Source organism: Pogona vitticeps, chromosome 5 (genome assembly GCF_051106095.1).
Source record: "Pogona vitticeps strain Pit_001003342236 chromosome 5, PviZW2.1, whole genome shotgun sequence".
Classification (NCBI taxonomy): domain Eukaryota; kingdom Metazoa; phylum Chordata; class Lepidosauria; order Squamata; family Agamidae; genus Pogona; species Pogona vitticeps.
Window position 1 is genome coordinate 39,866,239 of NC_135787.1, and position 17,611 is coordinate 39,883,849.

At 37.0% G+C, this 17,611-nt stretch overlaps 1 protein-coding gene across 2 annotated transcripts in view; it reads right to left on the bottom strand.

Annotated features, from left to right (window-relative positions):
- MGAT4D (MGAT4 family member D) overlaps positions 1 to 17,611 on the bottom strand; it is a 58,797-nt gene that overhangs the window by 25,586 nt on the left and 15,600 nt on the right. The window contains exons 2-4 of one of the 2 annotated variants that reach the window (XM_078394727.1): positions 15,570 to 15,731; positions 5,947 to 6,087; positions 3,453 to 3,586 (exon numbers count right to left, since the gene is read on the bottom strand). In XM_078394727.1, coding sequence (XP_078250853.1) covers positions 3,453 to 3,586; positions 5,947 to 6,087; positions 15,570 to 15,731 — 437 coding nt within the window. The remainder of the gene's footprint in view (positions 1 to 3,452; positions 3,587 to 5,946; positions 6,088 to 15,569; positions 15,732 to 17,611) is intronic. The other variant, XM_020783064.3, reaches the window with a different exon arrangement.

The following is a 17,611-nucleotide window of genomic DNA, read 5'->3' on the forward strand; positions in this document are numbered from 1 at the left end:
AAACATGTCTATACTTTTTAACTGACAGCCATGAACTACATTAGTTCTCAGTAATAGGAGTCTAGCTGAGTTAATCACAAACCAGTTTTTCCTAACTTGCAGTGAGAAATTTTACTGAATGAAGCAGTTTCCTTGCCTCAGGACATCAATTTCCAACAGTTCTTTCCTAGCAGTGACATTATTATAAGAAATTCTGGTGAGAGACTTAGAGCCCATTCCTGTGACATAATCACGTGAGAGTGTGTGATAGCATCACATTTCACTGGACAGTCTAGATTTTGCCAGGATCACTCTGGTTTTTCAATTTTAAAAAAATGTAATAATGTCCAGGCATAACAAAAAATTTCCAAAACTAAAATGTCAGGCTCATTAATGCATTACTGCAATCAGCAAAGAATAACAAAGATGGATCTCTTACTCTTTCATATTAAGGCAATAGTTCCCAACATGGCATCTACAGATGTCCCGTACTATAATTCCCATCATCCCTAACCAATTGGTAAAAATGGGAATTAAATTCTGATACATCTCAGGGCACCAGACTAGGCATGACCACTTTAAGGCAATCACACTATATAGGCAGAGTAGCTTGTGCAGTACTATATGTAAGCTATATGTCTATCACAAGAAAAATGATATAATATCCATATTATTAATTTTTAAAAAAAACATTCTGTCTCTTCAGTTTCTGTCCAAACTTTCAGTCCAATAATTGTGCTGAAAAACCTTTTGGAATGATTATCTTCCAGGTTTGCAACAGAAGTATGTATGAGAAGTTGTTGTATGTTCCTCGATGCTGCCTTGAAACATAGGGTGCGATCAGACAGCAGGAATGGTGTGTATCAGCTTGCACTGGAAAGGGTAACTGCAGGAAGCAATCTTCCTTAAAGTGACCTTTTAATTTTTCAGGGAATTACTCCAGCTCAACCCTAAAAAGAAGTAGCAACGCAGCTGGACCTTTTTGGGTGTGGATTGGGGTCAAAGTGGAACATAATCCCCTGTATGTTATGTGATCGACCACTGGGAAATACTGTAGATTACACTGGACTGTTGCACAAGCAATCCAAAATGCAATCTATTCCCTCATGTGATCATACTCATTAATCAAGTGGACAGATTCTACCTGTGTCCTCTGCACTGACATATGCTGATACAACAGAAGCATCAGGAACGACTGTTTTCTCTAAGATCCTACATGCATTGCACTGCCTCTTTTGAACCAATGAACAGGTTTTCCTGAAGGCTTAAGAAGTGAGAGAACTCACAAAAGCATGATCTTCTGTTACTTGATATCCTTCCAGTTTTGGTGGCATATAGCCCTACATTCTAAACCAAGCAGCAAAATGACAAGATTCACAGTCAGATTTCTAACATGCAACACTGATTTTTTAAAAGGCATCCATTATCTAATTCTGTCATTAAAATTTATTCCGTCACTTCAACAATAAGCTCGAAGTAGATGAAGTAAAACACAATACAGTAGTCAGTATCTCGCTCATGCTGGTGTAACAAAGTTATGCTGGCATAAACATGCCAGGAATTACACAAAGCAAGAAGAAATAATGCTATGGAATTGTGCGACTGATCATGTGTTCCCAGCATGATCAACAGAAGTGCTTCATGGATAGCACTTCTCCACACGTAACCTTGAGTTGCATATGCATAATTGCACAATAGGATTTTAGCCAACAATCCAGTGGGAAATAGGAGATTGGGAATTCTGCTCCTGATTTATGTGAATGTTGTCTACCACAAAGACAGGTGACAATGAGACTATAGGGCTCATTGGGCAAATAGGGACACACTGAAGGGATGTGGTGGCGCTGCGAGTTAAACCGCAGAAGCCTCTGTGCTGCGAGGTCAGAAGACCAGCAGTCATAAGATCGAATCCACATGACGGAGTGAGCTCCCATCGCTTGTCCCAGCTCCTGCCAACCAACCAGTTCAAAAGCATGTAAATGTGAGTAGATAAATAGGTACCACCTCGGTGGGAAGGTAAACAGTGTTCCATGTCTAGCCCCACTGGCCACGTGACCATGGAAACTGTCTATGGACAAACACTGGCTCTATGGCTTGGAGATGGGGATGAGCACCGCACCCTAGAGTTGGACACAACTGGACTAAGTGTCAAGGGGGACCTTTACCTTAGGGACACACTGGAAGCTGAGCTCTCCTACTCAAGAAAGCAACATACAAACCACATAACTGCATGAAGAGATGGTCAGAACACAGGCCTTCATAGTCTCCCCAGTGGCTCAACCACGACACTCTCTTTTCTGTCCATTTCTCTATGACTCCTACCCTGGAATCCCAAGCACATAATCTAGTACTGAAGGACCCCTATGTTTGGGAGACGTATAATTCAGTGGTTGGCCACACTCTATAGAAAAGAATTTCCACATTTATTTAATTCATTGTGTTTATATATTGCCTTTTAGCCAAAAAAAGAGAGGTGAGGTTGTAGTGTGCCTTACAACACTGTCAGTTAGAGCTGTCCTCAGTCTTACAACCTAAAATGTAAGACACACAAAGAACTAAGAGATGTGTTGGGGAGTGGGATTAGTTCATCAGTTAGCTTTTCTTCTTCTGTGGTCAAACCAATGTTATTTGCCAGCAGGAGGGATAGGCATTAGAGTAGACCTATTGAATCAAATCCCAACTGATTCAATGGGCCTGCTCTACTGACTTACTATGCTAAACAACAGGATGTTATTCATTAATCATTAAATTACAATTAGTAAATAAAATATCTTTAAAACAATTTAAAACACATTTGAAAAGATAGAAAAGACAACTTCACAATTAAAACTTCTTTCTAGCAGCACTTTACTTATTAAAACCCTACCTAAAAAGAAAGCTCTTCACCTGCTGGTGGAAGGATGTTAGAGGTGGACATAGTTTTGTCTACTGTGGAAGGGAGTGCCACACAACCAGTGAGCAGCCACTGAAAAGGCCCTCATATCTGCCCCAACTGTGCCTATGAAGGTGGTAGAACAGAATGCTCCCCTCAAAGACCTTAAAACCTGAGGAGGCACATATGGGAAAGGGCAGGATATGGTCCCTCAGATACCCTAGACCCACGTCATTTAAACTCTGCCATTTACTATTCCATCCGACTTAATTGAAGCATTTCTTCATGCATGCCCTCTATCATCATAGGAAAACCTTTCCTTGGTTATAAATGGTGACATTTGATCAGGTAAGCTTCATATTGATGAAGGCTACTGTTCAAAAAATGAAAACTTCAGTAAAAGCTTCTGCATGGCTGGCTGTTCATTTCTGCCATCTTGTTTATAATATGTTTAATAGTATGTTAATAGTGTAATGTCTTGTACTTTTAATTGTTCTGTTACTTGTGTTTTAAAATGTTTTGGGTTGTTCATGGGAGAAAATAAACATTGTATTGCTAGATTTCCTTTTTGTTTTCATGAACAATGCTAATGCTGTCTTACCTCTGCCACAAAGACAACTATCACACAATTCTTCTTCTGTTCTTTAGACATTCCATAGAAAAGAGAATTCAGTGTTTCCATCAAATAATTTTTTTTCTCTCTTCGTACTGTTGGAATGCCCATTACTAGGTAAACTGAAAAACAAGAGGCCTCTGGTTTGACCAATTTTTATCAGCATATCTTGCAGTTATCATCATGACACAATAATTGGGATTAAGCAATACAATTACGATATATGTTGTTCTTAACATGGTAGTACTTAGCAGTTTTCAGAAATCAGTGAATCAGTTTATATGATTAATTCAGTTATAACAAGCTGTTTATATTAAATGTTGGACATAAACCAACACTATTCTTCATACAATTCAGTTCTGTACTTGTCTACTCAGAAATAAGTTCCTGTGTTTGGTGGAACTTACCCACTGGTAAATATGTACAAGATTTCAGTTTTAAAATGCTTGTGCCCAACTGTGTCTGGTTACATTCTTCTGATCTGATTCCTTCTTTTGGATGTTTTACACTCTCCACCAGCTGTTCACTTTATTATGCTTTAAGATTTAGTATTCTTTAAGTCATGGATTTTACTTTTATTTATTAAAAACAAGATCTTGTATATGCATATTTATGTTAACATTTAGCCTATACAGTGGAACCTCGACTTGCAAACGTCCCTACTTGCAAATGATTCGAGTTACAAACGGCTCTGTTTGCAAAAAGTTGCTTCAATCTGTGAACAGAGCCTTGACTTATGAACCAAAAAAGAGAGAGAGAAAAAACCTTTCCTGCCCTTTTTTTGACCTCAGTTCATCTTAGGTCAAAAGAAGAAAAAAATAAAAAACCTCCCCCTAGTGGTAGAGTACGGATTAACCGGCTTTGCATTAGTTCCTATGGGAACTAATGCCTCCACCTACGAAGAGCGCCTCGACATACAAACGCAAAACAGCAGATATGGATTAAACGGTTTTCAATGCATTCCTATGGAAAAGTTTGCCTCGACTTACGAACTTTTTGACGTACAAACTTAATTCCAATATGGATTAAGTTCGTAAGTCGAGGTACCGCTGTATCATCATACTGGTTAAAAGGGGAAAAGACACAATGTGACATACCTACAAAAACAAAAAGAAGACATAACTGCTTTGTATTTCCTGACCTTACAATGTCATATGAAAGAAAGCACTACAGATAAAATAACAATCTTTAGGCAAACTTTCCCTGAGCGAAAGGCTGCAGAGTGGAGTTTTAAAAATGGATTGTTGTACCTTACTGCATTGAATGTGTTTTGATGTTGCTTATTTTAATTGGTATTGTATTCATTGATCCTTTTAGTATTGTATACTCACTGTCATTAGCTTAAATACTGTCTTTTAATTGTTGTAAGCTGCCTTGTGTCCATTTAAAGGAGAAAGGCAGGTTGAAAATAGTTAAATAAATAAATAAATTCTTTTCTCACATATTTGCCTGTTGTGGTTTATTCTTTGCTGAAGTTAATTTACACCAGAATTATACAAATGAAGTCAATTTACACAAGTTTACATTCAATCACAGAAGAATTCAGACACATACGTACACCCTTTAGCAGCTATATGCACTGTTAGCAGCTGCCCCTGCTAAGATTAATCCTCTAGATAAGGAAGAGGTTCTTTCCCTATTTTAATCATATGCAGAAACAGTAGGTCAGGGGCACGGAACACGGGGCCACCCAGGTATTTTGGACTTCGTTACCCATCCTTGGTGGAAATAATGTTGCTAAAGTCCAAAACATCTGGACAGCTGAAGAATTCCTCTTTCATCCTTGCTTCTGCGTTAAGCAGACTTTTGCATGAGGCAGCTCTGCACTGAACTGCCAGACACAGGCTTTTAATAAAGAACAGGGTAACAGAGTCATGAGGAGATGTACTAAGCAGGAGTTGCTCAGTCATGAAGCTTGTTGGGAAGCCTTGGACATATTACTGAACTATTTGGGACACAACAATATGAGTAGCGTGCTTGTTCGTGTGCCTTGTGCCAAACTACATAAGCAAGGACTTTGTTTACTGTCAGCAGCAACAGCACATGTCTATCATCACAACTATGTGTTAAAAGGTGACCCAGTGCTGAAGTCAGTATGCAATCCCAAGAGTTTTACATAAGCAACAGAGTGGAATATGCCATCTTTCAGGTCTCCTGACCAGTAGATGTAGCTGGTGTACACATATGCCAGATGCAGGGGAGTGGTATCAGGAGACAGGTATGTAGTTGTCTCATGTGCTGCCTGAGGTATCTGGTGGGGCCGCTGTGAGACACAGGAAGCTGGAATAGATGGGCCCTTGGCCTGATCCAGCAGGGCTCTTCTTATGTTCTTATGTACATTAATAAAATCTACATGCACTGAAATTAATGGGAAATGTTGTTCCAGGAAATCGTGCCTTGTGCATGCATTAGAGTTCTAATGCCAGGAACAGAAGCAGACTATGTGTTTTTACAAGTATTGAGCATTAAATGTTATTCTCACCCCCAGTCCTTCCTTGTCCAATTATGACATTGGGATAAATACTGTCTTCATGCCCCTGGAGATGAGGCAAATAGTAGTAGATATTGGTAAGGTGTAATGGGAGCTCGTTAGTGGACTTCAATGTCTTCCATTTCATGGAGTCTTTGAAAAGAAAGAAATAGAACATATAGATACTTCACACGTAATCATTTAAATAACTGCCTGCACACCATTCCCGAAGTGTTGACATCATGCCTGCCTGTGTGCTATTATATCAGAAGATGCAAAAGCATAGATGGGCATTGAGATGTTTTTGGCTTATGACTTCCATCAACCAGCATAGCCAATGATGCATTATGATGGAAGTTATAATCCAAAAATATCTAGAGGGCCATTCTTCTTGATTCAGTACTGCTTAGAAACCTTTGTTTGATAGCCTAACTGCAGAACTGTGGCACAGGTTAACTATTCTGATGCATGCCCTTATGGAATGAATCTTATTATGAAAAATTGCATATGTAAGGGCCAGCACAGTTTTTGCTCTCTCCTGTATGATTAGGTGTGCAATGGACAGCCAGCAAAATCAAGCCCACCAGTTGCGTGATTTTCCACTATGTTCTTACATTTCAAACAGAATTATAGTCATTGCTTATACTACTTAGTTACCAATTATACTACATTTTAAGGTTATAACTTTATCGAAGAGTAAATCCCACTGAACTCAGTGGAGCTTGCTTCTAATTTAACAGATTTAGAATTACTCTCTGAATTTCATGATTTATAAATCAAGGCAAGGCTTTCTCAGTGGTGGTACCCAATTTATGGAACTCCCTTCTGTCACAAGCCTCGTCTTTATTTCAGTCATTAGACCATGGCTACTTCACTGAAATTTCACACAACCATCCATAGTCCTGACTCCCAAGTTCCAGCCCATCTGAGGTTACTTCCAATTTCTCAGCTACAAGGAACATATTGAGAGAGAGAATGAACCTGATCACAGATAAACTGGAAGAGGCATATTTCCATACTTCTCACTCATTTGGCCAATTCCACATTTAAATAATGAACTGCTGCCAATCTGCATACTTGGCCCCTCAGCAGTAACAGATGCAAAGATGGATTGAGTCAGTTGCCCAGATAAAAATCAATATTATCCACTGTACTTTTATTTGGGGATGTTGCTATTAGAGTTCCAATTTACACTGAGAAAAGAAACAAAATAATTTGGTCTGGCAAATGGACACCTTGGCTCTCGCAGGTCTGATGATAGAAGAATATGTTTGTTCTTTGATTAAGAGAAACACTAAACAAATATTCATATATAAAAATTTATTTTTGTTGAATGCCTGCGAGTATTGCTTTTGAAATTTAGTATGTGTACTGCCTTTAATGTTCCAAGGGGCTATACACGAGTGACTCTTCTATTACTCTTAAAACACTTAAGAGTTTTTTAAAAGATTTTCTGGAAAAAAAATTTAAACCCACCATCTGGGATAAAGGAGAGATCGGTGGACTCAATATACCTCTAAATCTTTTCCAATTTTCTAACATATTTTTAAGGAAAGGGTTAGTAATCTTTTTAATCTCTTCTCCATTTTTTTCTTTAAACAGTATACTTTAAATTCTTTCTTCCTTACCCTGCATTTCAATTTCTATCCAAATTAAATTTTTATTACTTTTAACAATATATGGAATATGTCTGAGCTGATTTGCTATATAATTTTAAATTCGGTAATCCAAGACCTCCCTTTTTGTGTTACATACCATAATTTCTTATTAATCCTCACTTGTTTATTTCCATTGCAATAATTTATCATTATATGCCATTCTTTCAGTTGTTTTTCTGTGGGTCCTGATGGCAATTTTTAGAGTACTGTATCTATTTTAATTGCATTTAATTGTTTTATCTTTAATTGTATTTTAATTGTTATAAGCTGCCCAGAGACCTTTGGATAGAGTAAGTGGCATATAAGTCAAATAAATAAATAAATCTTTAAAGGAAGCATCCAAAATATAAAATTTAATTTAGAAATAATTTTCATTTTGCATAATGCCACTCTATAAAACCAAGAAATCTTTAATTTCTGATAATCTTTTATTCTTCCAGTTCTCTTTTTTCAATCTATCCAGATTTATTTTAATTATATCTTGTAAATTCCAAGTAATATTAATCCCTAAATATTTAATAACATTTCCCATTTTATCTTCAAATATTGTTTTCATTCTTCTTTTAACAATAAACAATTCTGACTTTCCCCAATTTACTTTTAATCCCGTTATACCCTTCAATTCCTCCAAATGTGATTTAAGTCTTTCTGTTGTTTCTTTTGGATTTTGAACTATTAGTACTGTGTCATCAGCAAACAAGTTTATCTAACCATTTTCTTTATGTTCTATCCCTACAATCTGTTTATCATCTCTAATTATCTGTGCCAATGATTCTATTATCATTGTAGATAATACTGGAGATAAGGGGCAACCTTGTCCTGTACCTCGGCCTAGCTGTTTTGTCTCAGTTATTCCATCATTAACTATTACTCTATAACTGTATTCTGTGAATATAATTGGTGAATTATCTGCCTAAAATTAGGTCCAACCCCTAGATATTTAATTAATGTCTTTAATGTATCCCATTCCACTGAATCAAATGCTTTAAATATGTCTAACGATAGTACTCTAGCTTTAGAGTTAGTTTATTTAGCTAAATGTATTAAATTAAGTAGCCTTCTCATTAAATCTGACACTTCTCTGCCTTGTATAAATCCATTTTGGTCTTTTTCAATATAATTCCCCATAAAGTTATTTAATCTCTTTGCCATTATTGCCGTGAATAACTTAGCATCTTGATATATCAATGATATGGGTCTAGATGCTTCCATATTTATTGGATTTTTATCTGGTTTCAATATTAAAGCAATCAATTACACTTTCCATGATTGTGGGATTTCTTCTCCCATTAAATATCTTATTAAATAACACTTTTAACTTTGGTATAAGAATCTTTTTAAATACTTTATAATATTCTGGGCCTAATCCATCTGTTCTGGGGATATTTCGTTTCTTTAAGTAATTTATAATATCCTCTATTTCTTTATCAGTAATTAACTGTTCCATTTTATTTTTCTCATCATCTAACAGTTTTTTATTAAAATTGTTTTTATATTATCTTCAATTTTCATTATAGAAGAATTTTTACTAATATATAAAGTTTTATAAAATGTTTGAAATGCTTCCAACTTCTCCTTCATTTTATTACATCTTTTTCCATTCAAATCTTGTATTACTCCTATATTACAGTGGTGCTCCGCATAGCGACGTTAATCCGTTCCGGATTAACCGTCGCTATCTGGAAACATCGCAATGCGGGGGGGAAACCCCATAGAAATGCATTAAACTTCATTTAATGCATTCCTATGGGGCGAAAACTCACAGTTATGCGAAGATCCTCCATAGTGCCGCCATTTTCGCCACCTTGGTAAGCGAGGAAATCGTGCAAAAATGGTTGCGGTGGCCATTTTGGGCACCCGGTGGCCATTTTGGAACCGCCGATCAGCTGTTCCACAAACATCGCAATACGAAGATCGGTAAGCGAAACGCTTACCAATCATCGCAATGCAATGTTTAGGCTATTAAAACATCACAATGCGATCACATTAGCGATTCATAAAAATAGATTGCTATGCGGATTCATCGTTAAATGGTGCGCTCATTATGCGAGGCACCACTGTACTTTTATTCTTTTTTATAGAAGATGCTTTAGCTAATAACTTGGAGTTCCTGTTACTAAATTCAAAAAAATCTCTTTTTAGATCAATTAAGTTTCTTTGTACCTATTCCAGATGAATCCCTTCCAGTTCCTTCCTCTTTGTTTGTAATTATATCATAGCTTTCTTATCTCTAGTTCTTATAACTATTTTTTCTAATTCCTTTATATTATCTTCTAAGTCCTGTATTTCCCCCACTGTTTTTAAGTACAGTATATAAGACGCTTTACATTCATACCCTCCTGCCACTGACTTCATAGTGTCCCAGATTATCTTAGGTTGACCTCCTCCATTCTCATTTATTTCCCACGTTTCTTCTAAATCTTTTTAAATTTTTCAATCAGGTCTGGATACTGAAAAATATTCGTATCAATTTTCCACCTTACTGCCTCCTTATAATCACAATTCCATATTCACTCTGACATGATCCGATATCTGGATGACTTCAATGGCTGTATCATTTACCCTTGGCAGTAAATCTTTAGAGACAAATATATAATCTATTCTTGACTATGTATTATGCACCTGTGAGTGGAAGGAGAACTTTCTTTCTTCACCCTTTAATTCTCTCCAAGCATCCTTCAAATCTGTTTTAGTAATTGCTCTATTTAATATTGTACATTAAATTTTTCCTTTCACAATTTTGATTTATCCGTCTTCATATCCATTACCATGCTAAAATCTCCTGCTAATATCATGAAACCTTTCCTCAATTTATTCAACCTTCTCAATATATTTTCAAAAAATTCATCCTGTCTCTCACTGGGTGCATAAACTTTTACAAGTGTAATATCTTCTCCTTTTATTTTACCTTACAATATCAGATATCTGCCTTGACTATCCTTTTCTATTTTTTCAATTTTAAATTCACATTTTTTTGATATTAATATTGCTACTTCCTGAGATTTTTGAAGTCCCAAATGATTTTTCATAAATTTGAATCCATTTGCCCTTCAGTTCATTAAAACTCTCCTTTTTTGATGAGTTTCTTGCAAGAATACAATATCCATATTACTTTTATTCAATACATTTTGTATCCTAGCCCTCTTCGTGTTAGAACCCAGGCCTTTCACATTCCATGTTGAAAACCTTAAGTGTTTAACCATTCTCTAGTTTATTTTTTAAATTAATACTAGTCCTGATTTGTGATTGTCAACTATAGTACTCCCCCAATAACATTTTTTTAAAAAAAACTTGAATTCCTATTGAATTCTTCTACCACCCCCTTCCCCTCTACTACTTTTCTTTCCACCATCTTCTATCAGATTCTTCTGGTCTCTTCTAGAGACCCTGGGTGGGGGAAATGTGTCTGGTCCTACCGGCCGCCACTCTCTCCCTGTCTCACTCTATTATATTATAGGAACCCCATTTTACCACAAGCATATCCATAATTACTTTTTTTATATATCTTTGTTCAAATATTCATATATACATTTCTTCATATCAGGTATATAACTATCTATTATGTTTTTATATTTTTCTTACCAGAATTCTCCCATTATTTGTTTTTCAGTAGAAATCTTATTTATTCTTCTATTACCGGTCTCCCATTTTATAATTCTTTTATCTCAATTTCTTCCTGATTTTTCCTTCTTTTCTATACATTCCTCACCCAAATTTATAATTAACCATCACTGGCTACCTCCTTAGATACCTCCTTAGATATCTTCTTCCAATATTACTATACCATTTTCGCCTTTTCCTGGATTCACCCCTTATTATTTTATCCCTTTATATTATACAATGCAATTACCAGAACATCTCCTTTTACATCAAATGAAATTTTACATTAAAGCTATTATCTCTTATTCTCTTGATTTTCCTCTTCCTTTGCCCTTCCTCAGTTGTTTTGGTTTCACTCCTTGTTTTTGTTGTTCTTTTTCCTTATCACCATCAATCGAGTCTCACTCCATCCGTTCCTCTTCATCCAACTACTGACTTTGCCCTAGGCCCTCCACCGTCTTAATTTGCTCCTCCCACTCTTCTTTTGTTAAAATTCCAGAGTCCTTTAAAAGATCCAAAGCCATTGAGACTGATGTAACCTTATGAAATTTTCCATTGTAATGCACCTTTAAAAACACTGGGTAACCCCAACTATAATTGACATTTTTTTTAAAGGATAGAAGTAATAACCCTCATTTGTCTTCAAAATACCATAGTTTCATGACAATAATCATTGAACACTTGAATTGGGTTTCCCTCAAATACCAAATTCCCTGGATTCTCTCTTAAAATTTTCATCAGTTCCTCTTTTTTTCTATGGCTTGAAAATCTAATCAGAATATGGCGCGGCTGTCCTCTGCATCTTGAACCGAATCTATGTAATTTTATCCAAATCATAAACAGTCCAGTCTATTTTTGGTGCCATCTTTTTCAACCAGGCTAGGGCTAGTTCAGTTATGTACTTCTTCTTGGAGACCAAATCCGGGATTCCTTTTAATCTAATGTTATTACGAGGATTATAATCATGTAATAAAAATCATCTGCTGCTGTAAATCTGTAATAGCGATTTCATTGTACAATAATCTAACAAAATTTTGTTTAACTTCTGATTGCAATCCCTCAACGTTTTCATCCATTTTTAAAAAATGAGAATCAATTTTTTAATTTAATTTTTTATAATTCTCTTGATTGGTCTTAACATCCTTTCCAACATCTCGTAATTTTCCCCCCATTTCTTGTAAGTCTTGACCCATATTTCCCACTTTTTTACCCATCTTTTCCATTTTTTGGTCCATATTTTCCATTTTTTGACCCATTTTTGACATTGTTTCATTTCCATGATGTTTTCATTCGCCTTTGCAATTGCATCCAACATTAACTTCATCTCAGATTTATCAGCTTTTTGGGCCATTTCTACTTCTGCTTCTATTTCCACTTTTGACAATCTCACCAGATGGGAATCTGAAGGTTTAATTCTTGATTGTGCTAAATAATCTCTTTTCCATACAAGTTTACTCTCCTGTTCAGACCGAGCTTTCCTTATAAATTTCCTGGAGTCTTTTTTTCTCTCTTGAACTGTTATTTTAGCTGTTACCAGCAGATGAAGTCTACTAACTTTCGTATATGTTCAAAGGTTAAGGAATGTTAAGTTTTGTTTCTCTGTGGATATGTTGCAGCCTAAAGTGAAGCCTAATGAAGATTTATTTTTCCCTCAGTCTCTAATTCAGGATGCCAAATGCTTAAATTATTTCATAGTTAGGTGTGACGATCGCCCCACATCACTCAGGCAATTCATAGTCATGAGCAAATTTGCATGAGCCTATGAGAGAATTGGAGAGGTGGAGTCAGCAGCTACGTAAGGTTTGGCAGGAGAAGGAGAAGTGAGAAGGAGAAGGAGAAAGCATTTCAATGCATTCATGTGAGATAGAGATAGGGATAGAGATCCAGACAGAGATAAGGGCTGGTTAGTCAGAGAGAGATACTGAGGGAAAGGACTGGTTAAGAAAATAGGTAGAAAAGGTGGTAATGACACTGAAGGAGAGAAGTATGTACTGAGAGAACTGTTAATGATTTCCTTCTGTGCAATGTTTATCTGAAGAACTTCTGTGATTATAAAAACTGCTTCCCTTCAATAAATAAGTTCTGTTTGTATTCACAAGATAAGTGTCCTGACAAACGTCATTTATATTGTGGATTGAGGTAATCCACTGGTGGCAGCGAGAGGAAAATGCGTTGTGAGCCTTTATGAGGTCAAAACACGTAGGTGCCACAAGGGTAAACGCCACATTAGGTTCTTTATTTCTTTCTTATTTTCTTACTCCCAGCAGCTCTTTAAAAGCAAAATCCAGCTTCAGCTCATGGATAAATATTTTCCCCGGCAACTAAGAGATAAAAATTTTTGACTGGTCCTTTTACAAACACAGTCAGTCCGTTAATAAGCAGTTTAAAAAGATTTTCTTGGCTAGCTGTGGTGGGAACCTCCCCTCCCACAGGAATCCTCACTGGGGGTGGCTCTTCCTCCTCACACACCAGCTGCCACTCGTTTTTGTTTTTAAAACTGCTTTTATAGTCCACTCTTGTTGCCTCAAGGATATTGTAAATATTTTAAAGTCACTTACAGATCCATGAGCTCTTTTTTTGCTGCCCCATGTAGATTTCAGAGTGAGAACTCCGGGAATTTCAAGTTGCGGCCATCAAGAGCCAGGACACGCCCCCATGGGCGTTGATTGTGACCCCAGACCAAGTACAGATTTTCAGGTTTCCAGATCAGCCTTAGCTTTTGCCTTAGTAATAGTTAAATGGTCCTTCCTTGGGAACTCGTACCCTTTACCCCTGCAGTTTGCTAGTAACTCCACTCTACAGCATCACATCATACATTTCTAATATACTCATGTACCTCACTTGACAGGGTTGTTCACACTCTGCATTTGAAGGACAGTCCAGTCCAAGTTGAAATTAAACAAAAGGGTTTAAGGAAAAGGGTGAGCAGAGCCCATCAGCACAGAGAAAGCAAACTATGTAGGTATATAGATGCACTGCAGTATTTATCTGAAAGAGATGTACTGTATCATATTTCTAATCAAATCATAGTAACTGTATTTTGCATTTATACTTTTACATATTTGCATTTATACATGTAAAATATCTGCAGCCTTCTGTCGTCTCCTCTGTGTGTGTGTGTGTGTGTGTGTGTGTGAGTGAGTGTGTGTGTGTGTGTGTGTGTGAGAGAGAGAGAGAGAGAGAGAAAGAGAGTCCACACAGTGGCGTCTCGACTTACGAACGTCCCTACTTACAACTATTTTGAGTTACGACCAGCTCCAGCTGCAAAATTTTGCTTCTACTTGTGACCGGAGCTTCCACTTACGAACAGAAAAAGGCAGGGGGAAAGGCGGGAAATTCAAATTCTAACTGTAGGTGGCAATGAGGCTGCTTCTTTGTACCTCCTTCACCCCAGCAGTTAGAGAGTGTGCGTCGGAGGAGGCTTGGGACTGCCTCCTTCTGCTTCTGAGTGTGTGTGTGTGTGTGTGTGTGTGTGTGTGTGTGTTTCCAGGGAGGGTTCGAGCTGCTTGGTAAGGTAAGGTGATGTTTCCTGTTTTTTAAAAACTGTTCTGGGTGTTTTTGCAGCATGGTTTTGAGCTGGGGGGTTATGTTTCTGTGGTGTGATGGGGAGTTTGTCTTTTTTTTGTTCCCCTCCCCCATTTCCAATGGGTCTTGGGGTTTTTTGTTGCTTTTTAGAGTGTTTTTCCCATTTCCAATGGGTCTTGGGGGTTTGGTGTTTTTTGGGGGGGTTCTCAATTTCTGATGGGTCTTGGGGGTTGGTTGCTTTTTGGGGGGTTCCTCCATTTCTGATGGGTCTTGGTGGTTATTTGTTTTTTGGCTCCCCCCATTTCTGATGGGTCTTCAGGGGTTTGGTTGCTTTTTGGATTTCCCCCCACTTCTGATGGGTCCTGTATGCTTCCCTTGCTTTTTCCTTTGTTTCCTTTGCATTTCCAACCTGCCCCCTTTGTTCTCTGTGCATTTCTGATCTGCTCTGTTTGTTTTCTGTGCATTTCCAATGGGTCTTGCACACTTGATTGCTTTTATTCCCCCCTCCCTCGGCCAGAAGGGATTAATCACATTTCCAATGAGTCTTGCAGTGATTTTTTTAAATTTATTTTTTGTGACTTTTTTCTTCGGCCAAAACGGATTAATTGCATTTCAGTGCATTTCTATGGGAAATGATGCTTCGACTTACGACCATTTCATGTTAGGTCCATCTTCTGGAATGGATTATGGTTGTAAGTCGAGGCACCACTCTATGTGGCCAGCCTATACACTCCTATAAAGTCAACAGTTCTCCAGAGAGTTCTGAAGGGACAGGCTTATCTTCTGCTGCTGCTGTTTTGTTTTGTTTCAAGGAACATGTAAAATTTCAGTCAAAGAAAGTCCCACACAAACCTGTAACATTTACAGAAATGTTAGGTGCCTCACCGATGACTCTTATGATTTCATTCAGGGCAATGTTCAGCTCATGGGATCTTTTTTTGTTTTCTTTTTCAGCATATAAGAGTCTTTGGCGAAGTTGCAAAAGTTGTTTTTCATAAAACTTTGCACCACTTCCTAGAATTATAAAAGATAATGATTTTTTTCAGAAAAGGATTTAATTGTGGGCCACAAGAGTTCATACAGTTAGCAACAGGATAGAAATTAAAATACTCTTTACAAGCTACATTCAAGTCTTGCTGGATAAAGTACATAGGTATCCTTTAGCAAATGAAAGGATTAATATACTTCAGCATGATATTTATCTGATAAGGAACTGCAGTGTAATCAAACCCATTTTATAACCCTATGATATAAAGTATGTATAGATCAATACATTCAGTCCTTTAAGTAAAATACAAACATAAGCTGATCACATTGATAAAGTTAAGTTTCTCTCAACTCCTTTCCACAATACAGTAACCAACTTGTCACCCATTGTAAAATTAGGCCATGGATTTATGAACCTACTTTCCTTTATGTCTCCCTAAGGTGCTTTACAAGAAACTAGTTAAACACTGCTATTACAAACTCTCCCTGACTACTGAACAATATGTATTGTAACTGAATCTCATGTAGGCTTTGTCCTGAAGAAATGACACAAATTCACAATGAAAGCCTTTCCCAACAGTATCACCAAATAAGGCTGCCTTTATATTGGAAAAATATTGTTGCTGAACATTGGGCCTGATTTTCATGTATTCGATGGGAACACAATAACTGGCCAAATACAAAGAAGCTTGTCTTCTATGGATGCTTCATAAATATTGTAAAGCACTTATTGAATTAATATATAATTAATGCATTGTATAAGTGTATACTAATACAAGCAATTTGTGATCTGTCCCTGTCCCCTGAGTTACTAGATCTATCCAGTCAGTAAAGTAATTATGTTGTTGTTATGTAGCATCAAGTTGCTTCCGAGTTATGACAACCTTATGAATTAATGATCTCCATATGCTGTATCATTAACAGGCTTGCTTGGGTCTTTAAAGTAAAAGCTGTGACTACGTTTATTGAATTAATCCATCCCTGTCTGGTCTCCTCTTTTCCCACCACCTTCTATTTTTCCTACCTACATTATCTTTTCCAGCATGTTTAATCTTCTCATTATATGCCCAAAGTATTATAGCCTCAGTTTAATTACATTAGTGTCTAGTAAAAGTTCAGGCTTGATTTAAACTTCTTATATGCCACCATGTCACTTTATGTTGTTTCTGACTCATAGTGTTGTTTTTGTCTGAGTTTTATTTGCAGCCTTGCACCTTGTCTATAGTTTGTATGGCTGGGAGAGATTTTTCTAGACTGGGATGATTATCTATTCATCCAGCACTAAGTGTTCCCTCCAGTCTTTGAATTAAAAGAGAGTCCCGCCTCTTTGCTCAGTGATCTTCTTTCCTTCTTTTTAGTCAGTCAGAGACTGTTGTTTGTTTGCTGTTTATCTGTTCAGTTGGTTGATAATTATGTGTGCAATAACCATACCCAAGCCTATATTTCAAGCAAGTGTACGTAATGTTTTTGTTCTTTCTCCTACAAATACCTCAGAGTGAGTTACTGAGATTTTAAGTACCAGTTAATAAGAAAGGGGTGGACTCTGGGGAACGTGTAGCTATTCTTTGTACTTCTGTTGCACAGAAAAAGAAACTTTATCAGAAATTCAAAACTCTGCAACAGCTTTAACATATAATTCTCAGCAGTGCTTTACCACTTCCTCCTCCTGATAGTGGTATGGAAAAACACAACTTGCCAAGGTTTCACAAGTGGCAGCTCATGTAACACCACTGACCACACATGCTCAGACCTTGACTGGCCTCACTCCTTGGGAAGCACAGTGGAGTATTGTACATTTCATAAGTTCAACTCTTCTCTGTAGAAATGTTGTACCTTTAGCACATCTGCAGAGCTTTCTCAGTTGCCTTTGGAACTAGACAGTCTTGTTTTTCCTGGCAAAACAGAGC